Source organism: Populus euphratica, unplaced genomic scaffold (assembly GCF_000495115.2).
Source record: "Populus euphratica unplaced genomic scaffold, PopEup_1.0 scaffold5.1, whole genome shotgun sequence".
Classification (NCBI taxonomy): domain Eukaryota; kingdom Viridiplantae; phylum Streptophyta; class Magnoliopsida; order Malpighiales; family Salicaceae; genus Populus; species Populus euphratica.
This window is the reverse complement of record NW_011499848.1, coordinates 1,762,215-1,777,550: the sequence shown is the minus strand read 5'-3', so window position 1 is coordinate 1,777,550 and position 15,336 is coordinate 1,762,215. Positions and strand designations below refer to the sequence as shown.

The following is a 15,336-nucleotide window of genomic DNA, read 5'->3' as shown; positions in this document are numbered from 1 at the left end:
ATTACTTTTCAAATTATTTTTCATATTAAAATATATTAAATTTTTCAAATTGTTTTTCATACTAAAATATATTAAAATGATATATTTTTTATTTTTAAAAAATTATTTTTAAAATTAGCCCAACAAAACAATCTAAGACATACAAGAAATTGAAATAAAAAAAAGTTAAATTTTCGAGGAATGTGGTATAAACATTCTCTTAAATAAAATAAAATAAAAAAGTTAATTTTTTGAGGAATGTGGTATAAACATTCTCTTAAAAGCTAGAGACTTTCAAAAATCAAATGTATCCCTAAAAGTTTTGGTATTGTTTAAAATTGTAGTAAATATTTTTAAAACATATATTAAAATAATATATATTTTTATTTAGAATTGTAGTAAATATTTTTTAAAAATATATTAAAATAATATATATTTTTATTTTATAAAATTTATTTTTAATATCAATACAATCAAAATAATTAAAAAAATTATTTTTTCAAAAGTGCCATGGAAACAAACACTTCATTCCAGGCGTTACCTTTGTGACATACATGAATTCACGTCAGCAGGCTAGCATGTTCATTGGTTTGCTTTGGACCTCTAAATCAATAATTTTATATATTTAAAAATATAACTGAGGTTGTTTTTCTAAAATGATTTTTAATTAAAATTATATTAAAATTATATTTTTTAATTATATTAAAATTTTATTTTTAATATCAATATATCAAAAAAATCTAAAGCAACTTTATTTGAAGCTATAAAAATTTCTAAAAAATTAAAAAAATACAATTAAACCACAACTTCAAATATCATTTTAGAAAGAAATCACAAATGGATGGAACAATACATACATTAAGTGAGTATATAATTTTTTATTATTCATTTACGTTGTTTTAAATAAATAGATGCTTAGGTGGGCACACCCCTTGGTTCTGTCCTAGTAATAACTGCCACAACAAAATTACAAACACCAACTAAATGGTTTAGAGAGCGATTGATATTGGATTTCAATTTTCTTTTCTTTTAAATTTAAATTTATTTTTGTTTCAAATTATTATTTTTAGTATTTTTGCATATATATTAATATAAAAAATAAATTTTAAAAATAAAAAAACAACCACTATCATATTTATAAACACCTTCTTGAAACCATGTTAGGCCATACGTTCAGTTCACTGTTTAGGGTTCCACTCCTTAGAACGAAATTTGTTTCATGAAAAATATCTTTCTTAAGGAAAAAGGATACAAAGAAAGGTGGAAAGGGATACAAAGCAGGCAAAAACAATATTTCTCGTGGGGGGTGGAGGTACATATTAGAGGGGGAAAAAATATCAGGGCGCCTGCAATAGTTGAGGAGCCCAAAGTCAAATAGCTTTTTACATGCCAGTCACAACTCACAAGAGATACAATTGCCTACCACTCGAAACGTTAGCAAAGACGAAACTGATTCGATGAGCAGAAATTATGGCAACTCCAACAAGGTTCTTCACTTCAGTACAACATGGGGTTCACAACAAGATTTCAATCTTACAAAGAGTCTGACTAGCTAGACATCATGACACTATCAATAGTCTGAAGAGCTTGGTTCGCGAAAAAACGGACATCGACATCTGGGTCCTCACTGAGCTCAACCAAACAGGGACGGATTGTCTTCTCTGCAACCTGGGGGAACATAATTTACAGCCCAATGAGGTTTAAAAAGTGAAAGGACACCCATGGACAACATAACCAGTACTTGCATAAAACGATGAACAGATAAAAAAGGCAAAAAAGAAGCACAATATTCGCTGAAAAGAAAAGACTTACAGGCTGATCAACTATTGGAATGAGGGATTGCAGCACCTTCGCCACATTGAACTTGATGTTTGACACCCTGCATAGTGTAATCAAGTCCAGCATTCAGAAACTGCCCAATTAAGACACAATTTTACAAACCACATTGACAGGTTCCACATATCCATTACCTGTCTTTCGATGCATTGACGACCACTGGCAGCAGTTTAGAACATGTAATTTCTGAACCCATGACAGGAGCAAGCAACGAGACAGCACGTATAATTGTCATCCGGTACAAATAATGGGGATTGGTGCTCATCTCCAAAACCTGCACAAGCGAAATGAGACAAATGTCACCATCCAGTCCTGGATGATAAGAACATAAATTTTATGTGAAAGAAATAGAAAACAAAAATCATGCCAGAAACTGCCAAAAAAAAAATGACTACACAGTTAGCTTGTTAGATAGAAGCAGAAAGAAACCATCGATTAAACAGGAAAGATGCTAAACCATCACCACAGGATTTATATTGATCATAAAGTACGGTGTTACATTCAATAAGTCCAACACCACCAGAGGGGTATAAATAGCAATGAAATGTCAGAATCATATGACAAAGTGGTGAAATTCAAACAAACACTGTAACACGGACCTGTGGAATTATGTGCTCCATTGCCCACTCAGGACCAAATTCCTCAGCAAGGCGCTTTAAATTGTTTGCGGCAGCATCACGAATCGAATAAACCTGCAGAAATATCCAGACAAGATGGTTCCAAATAAACCATTTAACCTTCATGAGAATGTGATTGGCAGAAAAGAGCTTAATTACAATAGTAAAGGATTAAATAGAAATTCAAAGATTGTTTTTCCCCTTTTTTTAATTAAAAAAAAAACCTCCAGAAAGCAATACTAGAGGAAATACAACAAAACCAAAAGTAAACAAAGGCAACTAACTACTTGAACAAGATTAATGTAAAGACTTCAACACATATTCCGAGAAGAGCTGAAATCCTCATAAAGACCTGAACATTCAAGTTCTATGATGCACAACTTTTATCCATCTCTTTGAAAACAAATCACTAAGAATCTTATTTACATGAGAAATTTTAATCATTGAACAGAGATGCATCAAACAAGCGTACAGAGAAAAACTGAGATTAAAAGTTGTCTGGTACAGTACATAATCAAAAGTGAGAACTTTAACTGTTGTCACACATGATGTGGAAATACAAACCTTATCCTGTAACCACTGCATGCAAAGAGCGCCAAGTTTATCATCAAAGAACCCAACACCCAATTGACTTGCCAATAAAGGAATGTACTCTATAATTGCAAGCCGAACCCTCCAATGCCTATCCTCTGCAAGCTCAACAATTGCTGGCAATAGTGATTGGGATAGTAGATCAATCCCTATAACCTGCAGTGAAGATTATTTCCACATTACCATAGGCAATGAGGAAAAAAATGCATTCAGGTTGCATATTTACTTTGAGCTAAAAGTATGCTGAGTAGCATTTCTAAGAGCCCGCAGAACCAAAAGAAAGGTCAAACCTATATCATGTGTTCCTGCAGTGATTACAGCATTAGCCTACTTGTTTATATGGGTGTATCCAAGTAATGAAAATCAGACAAACTCTGAGAAGGAATAATTATTGCAAAACATGTTTCAAGGAATGTTTGGATTTTTTTGACGACAGAGAGCTTCAGAGCACTCATTTAGGCAAAAAATGCAATCCATCAAGCAAAACCAGATGACAGAGATGACTGAGCTGGCCCATGTGATACAGAACTCTGAAACCCCTTGAATTGTCTTAAGTTGTTGCAAACCTGATTGACTTGATCAAGCTTGCTGATAATGTTCAGTCGCACATCAGGAAATTCATCCTTCAAGAGGGATAGAAAAATTGGAAGAAGCTGTTCGATTGTGGCATCCTGCATTGACAAGATAAAGTTTAGAAATCGATTCCCAGGAATTTAGACAATTTACATTCATGTACTAGGAATTGAAACAGGAAGAACAATGACGTGGTTAAAATAACCAAGGATATTTGACAGTACCATGCAAACAATACCACTTCTTAAAGAAATGAAAACCAGACAGCTAATAAGCTATATAAATATACAAAAATGAGAACTTTGAAACAAGGACTGCTAAATGGCCATCTATTTAGCATCTGCAATACAGCATGTAAATATCCGAGTAAACCTAGCAAAATTGGCCCAAAAGATGTATCTCTATCCATTTCAAAACTTTTCATATATCATCCAAAACTTGATGAAAAATATGCGGTTGAAAAGCATCATATGACTCAAAGTCAGATCAGGACAAGAGCATTTAAATAAATAACACATCTTACTGTACAAGAACCACATGAACAATGACAAGGTCATCGACAGCCCACTACATTACATTCTCACCTTCCCCAAGACAGGAGCCATTCCCATTATAACTGAAGCCAAAGCAGAGCGGACATGCTGGGAAGAATCTGATGACAGTTCCTGAAAAACAAGTGAGAACACTACAATTAAAAGAAATATCAGGCAAAAAATCAGTTCATGCTTTAACAAGAAAAAACATACTCAGGTGCAGAATTCTAAAGTTTGAAATGGATATGCACCTTCACACAGGGGAGAATATGCTGAATAGCATGTTCTGGACTTAAAATGCGGCAGAATTTAGTTACTTTTCCAGCAGCTGCTATACGTACTTCAGCCTCGTTATCACGAAGCAACCGCACATATGCAGGGACCAAGTCCATCCTTAGAAACAATTACCATAAATAATTTTTTTTATTAAGATACCACAGAATCCATCACTAGATCACCATCAAACATGGAATTGGAACTTAACAAAAGAAAATGGCCACATAAGTAATTCTGCATTTAATCCAGCAATTTCAAGTTAGATAGACACCTGGTAGGCTCAGGCCCCACAGCTTCACAAAGTTCATACAGTTGATTTGCAACCATGTAGCGTACACGCCAAGACTTGTCCTACACAGAGACAATAACAGTTGATCCCAATATGAAACAAAATGAAAGATAAAAGCTGAAAGCTCACAGAATCAGCAAACAGATATCATATTACAGATGCCACTAGGCAACGTATAAACTTTTTCTTTCAATATGGTATCATATTGGTACAAAGTTTTATCCAATAAAACTTTAATAACATTGGATGTAATCCAGTATAAAATTCCATCCCTCATCCTAGCAAATTCATACATATCTTCCAAGTTGTCAACGCCTGCCAGCTTTGGGGCCTAATGGTTTAAATCAGTATTATCCAAAATGTGGTGCATTCTGAGTTGTGGCACAACTTCTGGGACATGGTACACATTAATTTAAGGCACGGAGGGGGGAGGGGGGGGGGAGCTTTATTGGTGCATTTTGGATGGTGGTACACTTTAAACCGCTTATATGGGTTTTTCCTAAGGGTTAAAATCCGACACAAGGCAAGGTATCAGGCATACCCATATTTATTTTTCTAGTATAATGCCTAAGGCAATAGAACAAGTGTGGCAGTAGTTTAAAAGGAGAGGAAAAAGAAATGCATGGGAAGCTTCCATTACTTAGGGAGGTCAAGTCATCAAATTGGGCTGGAAGACAAATGTACCATAAATCAGGACATGTGATCTGGATAACGGTACTGGGAGTAGCATTATCCTGGTAGCTGTGGTTCAAATCACCTCATCCCAAATTTAATAAAACCAAGAAAAGAAAATATCTATCTTTAACATTGATTACTGAAATGGATGTTCAGTAACTTGTTACTCTAGTTAGGAATTGAAAGGTCTAGACCTTACACACCAAACAACAATGAAAAACCAAAATAATTCCAGCAAACTAAACAGAACACAAGAAAGCATAAACTACATTGCCCCTTTTGTAGGATCTATAAACTTCATTAATACCTGAGAGAAATTAACAATAACAGGAAGAATGTGTGCAACGCAATCCTGAGGCTCCAATAATTTCCCAAGAGCAGCACAACCCTCGACAGCCAATAAACGAACAGAATCTTGATCTGAAGGATAAAAATAATATAAACAGTACATGTATGAAGAAATCCAAACATATATAATTAAAAATGCAAATTGAGGTCACTACAAATTAAGGTATTGCATATATCAGAATATCATATTATAAACACAGAATTCATGATACCAAGTTCATTTCTCATGCATTGTTGACTATTCCACCATTCCAAGTCAAAACCTTATACGAGTTCCATGTGCAGTCAACCACGTAATAGTAGTTATCTTAACCTTATTCCATTTTCAACATGGCCAGTTCAAAGCACACTTCCTTCAACATATTGAAAGTTTAATTACCATCTTGGGTAAGATCCTCAAAAATTGACAGTATGTCAGCCTTCAAATGCACAGATTCAACAGTGGCAGCAAATTTCCCCAAATTAGAGGCCGCAGACCTCCTAACCATGGGCATGTCATCTTGACACAACTGACTGTATATTGACCGCAACTCTGTCTTCAGCATCTCTGGGGCGCTAGGGTAGGCAATATGGAATAGCCCACACGCAGAAACTCGAGAGGTAAACCATTCCCCAGCTGCCAGTCTCTGGAGATAAAATTTAACAATAAGGTAATGAGCTAGACAAGAGCAGGAGAATAAAGTAAATCAGTAGTTAAAACAAATAGGACATATCCAAAATTACAATATATCACTCCTCAGGGGTTCAAAACATGAGTGCAATCTCTCTCTTTCCCAAACATGCATACAAGCACAAATACAAGTGCCATAGCAGGCCACAATGTCTCACCCATGCACACAGATATCAGTGAGTTCAGCAAGGGATAAATTATGCACATACAGAGTAAATGCATATTTAGGATATAAGTTGAATAAATTGGAACTATGGAAGAATAAAATGGTCGTTCCATACTGCAATTCATTCAAACTAATTAGTTTCCAATTTTGTCTCTTTTTTTCTTTTTTCTGTAATCTTCGTATCTTTGGAAGAGCAACCAAAAAAAAAAGAAAAAAAAAAGTAACTCTCATTAAGATGAGAAATATGCATATGTGATGAGAAGGACAGGCATGAGTAACCGAAGTAAATATAACAATCTAGCAAAGACCAACAGGGTTTTCAAGGAAAAAAATGAAAATTATGCTGGGCAGGTAGTAGATACAATTGATTAAATCATAAGGAATTATGCAATTGATTAAATCATAAGGAATTAGCATTATCACAAACTCAGCAAAAGGAAGTTGTCTGACCTACCTTGACAAGAGGAATGAACCAATCAACCAGGTCAGTCTCCCTCATCTGAGATCCAATCCTACACAGCGATTCCACAGCTTTATCTCTCACACAGGTTTCCTCAACAGTGCAGAGAGTCTCCAGAGGTGGGAGCAAAACATGAGCATACTCAACTCCCCCAACATAAGGAATAAACACCCCCAATTCCTCCGCCAATGCAAGGAGTACCTCATCATCATCATCATTATTTTCACTCAAAAATGGAATTAACTCCTTCCGGGTTCGTTCCTCCCCGAGAGCACGTGCAATAGTCGATAGTCTACGTATTGAGTTTAACCGTAGCTGAATGTCATCATTCTTTAACTCATCTATCAAAACGGCTATAGGATATAGTGGTTCTTCCATCGCTGACATTATATCCAAGATCTGTAACAAACCCTAGAATTCAAATCTATCGATTGGTGAATATAATATATAATAATAAACAAATCAGATTGATAGATTTGCTAAGAACAAGGAACAGGCTAATTTTTGCAGTTATATTAAGAAAATGAAACCGTCAACAATCTTGAATTGAAAAAAATAAATAAAGAATTTAATTTGATATGGTTTATGTGAAGTTTTTTTCCCTCACAACCAAGCAGAGAAAGTTAAGGGTTCAAAAATAAATAGAAACCGAGGGAATTTGTAGTGTTCTTACCGATCTGAAATGCGTTCCCGCCGGTTGCCTCTGAATAGTTACAGAAGCTGAGAAAGAATTTATTAATCTCTTTTTTATGTGATGATTTTTGTAATATAGTTTGGAGTGTTTATATGCCTTTCTTTTTTGGGATTATTGTTGTTGTTAATACCAAACTATCTTAAAGTGAGGCCCGGATTTGTATGTAAATACTTGGATCCTTGTGAAACGGGCTTGGGCCAAGCAAATTGCCCGTATTCTTCTCTTAAGCCCGAGGCTAACAAGCTACGCCACGAACACTATAATGCTTCATTACATTTCTCCTTGTTGAATGTGAGATTTTTAAGATTATCTTGTGATAAATGATTGCAATTGCAATGATTTATTACATTTATTGCAAGTATCATATGAAAAAAATCATGTAATGAGCCATCCCATGATCAAGAGTACTCGGTGTTAGGGAAAAAAAAAAAGACCAGGATTACTGTAGTTTTTATAAATATTGGACCAAAAACACTTAAACAAGGTCCAAATTGTAAATGGATAAAATACGAGGACTTTTCTTGTTGAAAGTTATAGAGACCACAGTGATTTTTTTTTTATTTTTTTTTACACGATATAGGTTGAAGCTCGAGAAATTTTAAAGGAAAAGGATACTAATATCAATTGAATTATAATTCATTGACTATAATAAAAATAAAAATGAAAATCTGCTATTTCCTTGTTCCCTGCTGATTCATCACCAGAGTAATTGTTGGGCTAACGACTATTTGCAAGCTTGACATATTGTTTGGGCCGAAGGTTGGCAAAGGCTCCCACCTGCCCCTTGGGCTCCCTCCACTGGTCATATGATTTATAATATGATGAAATTAAAAGCAAATTAATTATTAATTATTTTATTTTTCTTAACTGTTCTATATTTTTTATTCAAAACCAATAGTGAAATTTAGAAACTGACTGATCATATTCTTTTCCTAGAAGGCGAGAATATCCAAATCTCTAATTCTATTGTTATAATGACCATAAAAAATCATTGGTTCCAGAAACGCATTACTTTTCCACGTTTATTAATTTTATTATCAGCTGAAAATAATTTAATCTCGTGATAATATATACACAGATGTCTCAATAAGAACTAAAATCAGGATTAAGAATACAATTAAGAAAACAATAATTCATGTATTTCGCTGAACAGATCTTGAGCTACACAATGAAATAGTGCCCTCTTGTAACCTTAACCAACCAAGGAAAACTAGCTAGTTTAAGGTTTGAACTCTGCTTCACTAAAAAGAGCGATGAGGTAGACGACTGCTATGCCAAGCGCGCGTGTTACGCGACAGAGAACGTTATGTTATTGGAATTACAATTAAAAATAATAATAATTCTCCTTATCTCTCCCAGGAGAGAACGTATGCATTATTCTTTTCCTAAATACAGATGCTAATCTTGTAACCCGCAGCAACTAGACAGGATGGTCCCAAACCCAGCCTTCTTTTAAACAATCGCAGAGTTCATAATTGGCTCTGCAAAGTTAGCTTTCTCACTTAGTTCTTCAAATGATTCAACTACATTTTGAAGCCTAGCAGAAAACTCAATCAGAAGTGAAGCAAACATTGCTAAAGATAAGGCACTTGCGCTTTCATATGTTCGGCGCTCACTTTCTTCAATGCCTGTATCAGCATTGAAAGAAAGACGGGAAGGCCAGGATGCTTGTTTTGCAAACAAATTATCCTGGGAGTCTTTCGGAGGTAGGGAAGGTGTAGAAAGAGTGAGTGACCTTAAGTCCAATACTGCTTCACTTGCGGATTTAAATCCCAATTTAACATTCCCGCTCTCTTTAAGATTTTCAAGTTCTTGAAATACCTGAGGATCTCTTGCAATTTCCCAGCTTTCAGAATTTACTAAAAGGTATGATCTTTGGTCTATCTTCTTTTGTAGTTGCTCTGCTGCTTCATGCACCTCTTTTAGTATGTCTCCCGGGCTTAGTTTTTCCATTTTGTCTACTTTGCTTCCCAGCTCACGCAAAACATTTGCACCTTCTGCTCCTACTCTCTGGAGCTCGCTACGAAAGACTTGCCGCCTTTCAGCAGGAGCCTACATGCACAAATTACTTTCTGGTAATTTAATTCTAGCCATGCATGCCACAAACTCGGTTTTTCTGCGCCAAATTGAATCAGTCTTAAAAGTGACTGCACCACAAGGATGCCGGATAAGAAGCCTCTTAGTTATTGACTAGTAACTTTAATACTAGTATATTTTGATTCTAGAATTAAGATTAAAAAGAATTCAATGACTAATCACCTGTATTTCTGACAGAATGCAACCATGTAGTGCCATGACCATAAATGCAGAATGCCTCAGTGCACCACTCAATTTGACATAGTTTTTCCAAGGATAATTGAACATTCTGAAACGACCGTGAGGTGGTTCCCAGATAGCGAAGCCAAACTGCAGAAATGGCAATCAGAAGTTAGTACGTGTGCTGTCCAGTGAACCTGCTATTAGCATAAGTTCTCTGATATCAGAATACCAGACTATCTTCTCTTCTTGTAGATTCCAGCACTGATCTGTAGCCATTGTAAAGTGGATCATCATAAGCCTGGAATGTAAGAATCTTTGAGGGAACCCTTTCGTATTCAACACATTTCAGGTACCCATTAACACAACCTAAAGAACAAAATTGATAATTATGCACTCATGAATGAGCAAGACGCCTCTTTACGCCATATAATTAACAGGAAGTGAAAGCCAACCTTCCAGGGAGACAGCCAGGTCCATGAAATTTTTTGCCACCAAACTGTGCAATGCATCACCGGCCCAAATGGGGTATATGAACAGATTTACAACAAAACAAACACCAGCACCAACTGCAATAAGTACTAATCTAGTTAAGACTGCCGTGGTATATTCCCGAGTCCGATTCCCAGCTACCATAAGAATACAGTATGTTAATATGAATACTCGAAAACCATATTCATATGGCGCCATTGTCGGGTACAACTTCAAATAGGATGAGAAGAATCCTAATTACCACAGGGAAAGGTTGGTAAATTTAGAACATATAGCACAAAATTCTCTGAAAAAAGAAAATAAATAAGTCGATCGATCAGACACTAGCAAATCAAAAGAATATTTACAGACCTGCAATAAAAATACTAGCAACAATTAGGACCTCCTCTCCTTGATCACCAGCCAACATAGAGAGCTCAGCACAGAAGAAGGCAAGAATTCCAGCACATATTGTACCCAATACACGATTAAATCCTTTTATGAATGTTGCTCCTGTACATAATGGTGATATTGCAGAGCACTCTAATCAGTAATTATGAAAAATTCATTGCTATTGAAACAAAAAGAAAAAATTAACTTTCTAAATTTCAATAAGATATACTGAGACTGTTCTTTTTGTTTATGAAACCACATTGATTATCTTTCAAAGTGGTTTTTCCCCACAAACAGATCAATTACTCTGATTATTACTGTTAGAAAAAACTTAAGAGAGAAGGCCAACTCTTTCTGTATTATATTTCTCGCATAAGAGAGAAAGATTGTCAACACTTAAAAGATAACTACACCATCAATACATTGTATATGTGCACCTAGAATAACTAAATGAATTATTTAGATGTAAACTTCAAAATTGATTCCAGCAATTACCTAAATTTTAACATTATTTTAAATTTTCATAATGATACAGTTTTAAAGTCAGGATCAAAGGCTTTAGGAACGATATCCAAAAGGAGAAACAAAATCAGAACAAATTTCTTAGGATCTTGAAAGTCATACCTATGCTATATTCGAACATCACAATGACAGTTAAGATTGCCCAGATTGAATACTGAGAGATGTCCTCGTTGGATCCTTTCCAGAATATGAGCAAGGATACAATTGACAATGCTAATCCCATCTTGATAGCAAATATGACTTTCTTCGGATCAGAACGGCCCATTTCCCAAGCTCTCACAGCAAAATCTTGGAAATCATTCAATGACTTGCTGATTTTTTCACTTAACAAATTCAAATACTTGCATTTTCCTGCTTGTTCAACATCTCCACTCAAGCTGCCCAAAAGAGGCTGCCATTCTTTACTACTTTCCACGTAGTTATGCCTATATGGCGCCATTTTCATTACCTTGTTGATTTTTCTCGATCTTCCTTCAACTGAAAATTCACTGTGCAGCAGTACCATCATTTAATTAAGAACAGAAAAAATAAGAAAAAAATATTAATAATTGATGAAAGAATAGTATAGAAGTTGAGTAAACATAAATAGCTATACTAACGAAAACTGTAATCAACATGTCGAGTTACATAAGTGGGGATCCTGAATCGGTTAGGAAAAAAAATGAAGTAAATACAAAGAATGGCTTTATAACCCAGTGGCTTAATATTTTGGATCAAAGATGGTGTAGATCAATGCATAGAAACCATGAAGTGCAGGCCGGTGTATAAGCCTGGAGAACTGACTCACAAGAAGAAGAAGAAGATGAAGAAGATTATGCTATAGCATAACACATCCTACTCTTTGACATGAAAAGAATAGCATGGCACATCAGACTACTTCTTTGACATGAAAGAAGAAGAGGATTATAGTATAGTTCTTACTCAGAATATTGTCATACAGCTTACTGATTAGAAAACTTACCGAATGTGCGGGAAGTGGTGTGTCAAAAAGGATTTCAGTACTTAAGAACTAATCCATATGCAGTTTATTCTTACAACATTAGCAGTCATGGAAGCATTTAGAAAAATCCCACTGACCTATTTTGATTCTTTTCTGAAACCAAATTAACAAAATCTTAAAAGCATGAAGCCACAAGAACAAAGTGGGCTCGTTTCATATATCAGATTAGACAAATATATATGGACATCAATCCTCGTCAAATTAATGGAGAAAGACATGTTACCTATCATATGATAACTCACCGCTTTCGAGAAAATATAAAACATAATCTGCTCCACGTAATATTGTATTTTTCCAGTAAAATGTATATATGTTATCTTCCAGGGTTGAACTACACTAATTCTACGTACCAGAGTATCTAGTAAAATATCAAACTTAATGACTTGATATTTCTAATATCAAGTTCAAGTAGGAATAAATTTAATAAATTATTAAACTTATTATTTTTAAATTTTAAATTATTTTAAGTCCAAATACATATAAAATTGATAATCTTTTTTTAAAAAAATTATTATAAGAATTTATTTATTTATTCTTGTGTCTTTTAATACAAAAAGTTAAAATACAAGAATAATTTTCTCCCTGCATTCCTAAGTGTATAAAATTTTTTTAAGAATTTATCATATTTCTATCAACATTAATATTTTTTAAAAAAAATTTATCTTTAATTAATATCATGTAAAGGATATTTATTTTTTATTACTAAGGAAAAGATAACATTTTAACCTTTTTATTCAAGTAAAATGAAAAAGTTTAGATGTTGTATATATCTAAGTCATCCTAATAAAATCTCATATTTTTCTTATTCTCCAAATACCTATGCTTTATTTTCAAAATATTTATGATGTGTTTGAACCTTTATGAATAGAATATACTATCATTGGGAGAGCTCTACCTTTTATTGGATCGACCCGGTTCAACCAGATTGGTTAGGATTTAATAAACTTCTAAATAATTAAATTTAAAAAAAAAAAACATCTATCATACATAACTAAAAGCAAATGCTTTTATTTAAAAAAAAAAAGACATCTATACATAACTAAAAGCAAATGCTTTTATTCTTCTAATTTAAAAATTATTTTTTTATTTATTGTAATTTTTTTTGTTAAAAGTTATTAATTTTATTACCAGAGAATTTATAAATCCAATAAAAAAAATTATTTACAAATATCATATTTTATATTACTAATCATTAATCTCATGAATTGTTTTTAAATATATTAACATGAATGTATATTCACCTTTTATCCATACACTCAAAAAAATATCCCCATCTCTTAACATAGTAAATTTTAAAACATCACGAGTGGCCATGTTCTTACATGCACGCTACTTCTGCTACTTTGTTTTGGATACAAACAGCAAGAAAAAAACAGAAAATTATTTTCTAGGACAGGACCATGGGTACGAATCCATTATTGCTTGTCCTTCCTTTAATTGTGATAGGTCTTTATTTGCAGCAAGATATTATCATCGATACCATGGGAAAAAAAAAAAACATTCTCCAGAAAACAACCTGCCCAGTAACTTCACTTCTTCTTTCTTTCTGTTTTTTAATTACGAAAAAGTAAGTTTTGTGACTTGAAGCGAGGAAGGAAACAACGAGGAACTACATTGCTGCAGTCTTTAAAGGGGCGTTCTTTCCTGCTAAGAACATCATATCATTCATTCATAAATTCTAAAGGGTATATAAAACTATAAGGCAAATTAAAGTCAACGCAATGAGAGTGGCCTGGAAATGAATTGCCTCCCTTAATTATTGTTTTGCTAGATAGATAATAGTATAATTAAGTTGCATTTTTGGAATATTGAAATATTAATACATTAAGGAGCATAAAAAAATAGAATAACTAAGTTGAAACTTTACAGTATTGATTTGCAGCTTAACCGAGCTTCTTGAATTTTGCCGCCTTCGATTTTTAGCTTCGCCGCCCAGTTAAGGGCAAGGGATTGAACCTTTCTCGTTCCAGCATTATTCACGGGGCCACGGAGAGGATCGGATGCAGAGGATGTACGATTAAAAGGTAATTACGTGTGGACTCCATTTAGTTTATTAAATTAATTTTCTTCAATTTTATATTTTGTTAAAGGCAATATTCCATTCCATTCTCGATCGGCTATTAATTTCAATCTATGGTACTCCGGCTGAATTTCATAGAAAAATAAAGGTACATGCCATTTTCCAAGAAGCTTCCTACTAGGTGAAGCTATCGAAGAGCTAGTCTAGCCAGCGTACCTGTAACTCTCTCTAGTCTTGAGGAAATTTCTTGTTAGTTGGTTTCTTATGCCTTGTTTTTACTTGTTTTGTCCTATTCCTAATGGGGTAAAAAGGATCTACTTAATTAACAATTTTCCAGATCTCTTTTTTAATGGGTAGATGGATTAGTTCATGAATTTCTTGATCTCTTGGAGCCTTGATGGTTCATATCTATGCAAATACAAAGACATATATACATGCATACATTCATGTGTACGTATACATGCATGTGTATTTATATAAATGTTAACAGATGAATTTCTAAAATTCTAAGTAATATAGAAACAAGACTGTCAAGTTAAATAATTAATTAATCAAATATATCTTAACAATCTTATTTGTTCTTTCTGATTAAAATGATTAATAGTTCATACCTAGTATTGGGTAGGCTCGTGGCTAGTACTTATAAAAACTATTTTTAAAAAAAAAATATAATAATATTCTAAAAAATACTTTGAATATATACATATCTAACAGAGAACAAAGATTGTAAATATTTTACCTGAATGATTCAGAAATATTTATATCCCCTAAACCTTATCATTTTTAAATAAAAAAATGATTGAAAATTTCTATATGTTTGATGATATTAATTCGAGAAAAATGTATCTTAAATATTATTAATGAGATAGTAAATATAATATATCCCTTAAAAAACATTGTCCAAGTTTTTTAGGTGTGATATATTTACCAAGCCAACACTACTTGTCCCTTAAAAAACATTGTATGC

General features: G+C 33.6%; 2 protein-coding genes across 8 annotated transcripts; both read right to left on the bottom strand.

Moving 5' to 3' along the window:
- Nucleotides 1–1,156: 1,156 nt before the first annotated feature.
- Nucleotides 1,157–7,798, bottom strand: PP2AA2 (protein phosphatase 2A subunit A2). Of its 3 annotated transcripts, none has more exons than XM_011009977.1 (13): nt 7,687–7,798; nt 7,008–7,412; nt 6,097–6,343; nt 5,677–5,789; nt 4,677–4,756; nt 4,381–4,522; nt 4,181–4,261; nt 3,590–3,694; nt 2,997–3,179; nt 2,415–2,507; nt 1,950–2,089; nt 1,792–1,858; nt 1,157–1,647 (listed from the first exon to the last, which is right to left on the bottom strand). In XM_011009977.1, exons 2-13 carry the CDS (start codon nt 7,398–7,400, stop codon nt 1,528–1,530), a joined length of 1,764 nt encoding a protein of 587 aa, XP_011008279.1. In that variant the 5' UTR covers nt 7,401–7,412; nt 7,687–7,798; the 3' UTR covers nt 1,157–1,527. The 3 variants fall into 3 exon arrangements, with proteins under 3 accessions (XP_011008279.1, XP_011008287.1, XP_011008294.1); XM_011009985.1 differs by having other exon boundaries at nt 7,008–7,424; nt 7,687–7,796; XM_011009992.1 differs by having other exon boundaries at nt 7,008–7,437; nt 7,687–7,789.
- Nucleotides 7,799–8,792: 994 nt separating this feature from the next.
- Nucleotides 8,793–12,616, bottom strand: LOC105113668 (aluminum-activated malate transporter 9-like). Of its 5 annotated transcripts, none has more exons than XM_011009964.1 (7): nt 12,592–12,616; nt 11,452–11,837; nt 10,807–10,947; nt 10,419–10,688; nt 10,196–10,332; nt 9,967–10,113; nt 8,793–9,759 (listed from the first exon to the last, which is right to left on the bottom strand). In XM_011009964.1, exons 2-7 carry the CDS (start codon nt 11,792–11,794, stop codon nt 9,160–9,162), a joined length of 1,638 nt encoding a protein of 545 aa, XP_011008266.1. In that variant the 5' UTR covers nt 11,795–11,837; nt 12,592–12,616; the 3' UTR covers nt 8,793–9,159. The 5 variants fall into 5 exon arrangements, with proteins under 5 accessions (XP_011008266.1, XP_011008252.1, XP_011008233.1 ...); XM_011009950.1 differs by lacking the exon at nt 12,592–12,616 and adding an exon at nt 12,427–12,522; XM_011009931.1 differs by lacking the exon at nt 12,592–12,616 and adding an exon at nt 12,311–12,512.
- Nucleotides 12,617–15,336: the final 2,720 nt, after the last annotated feature.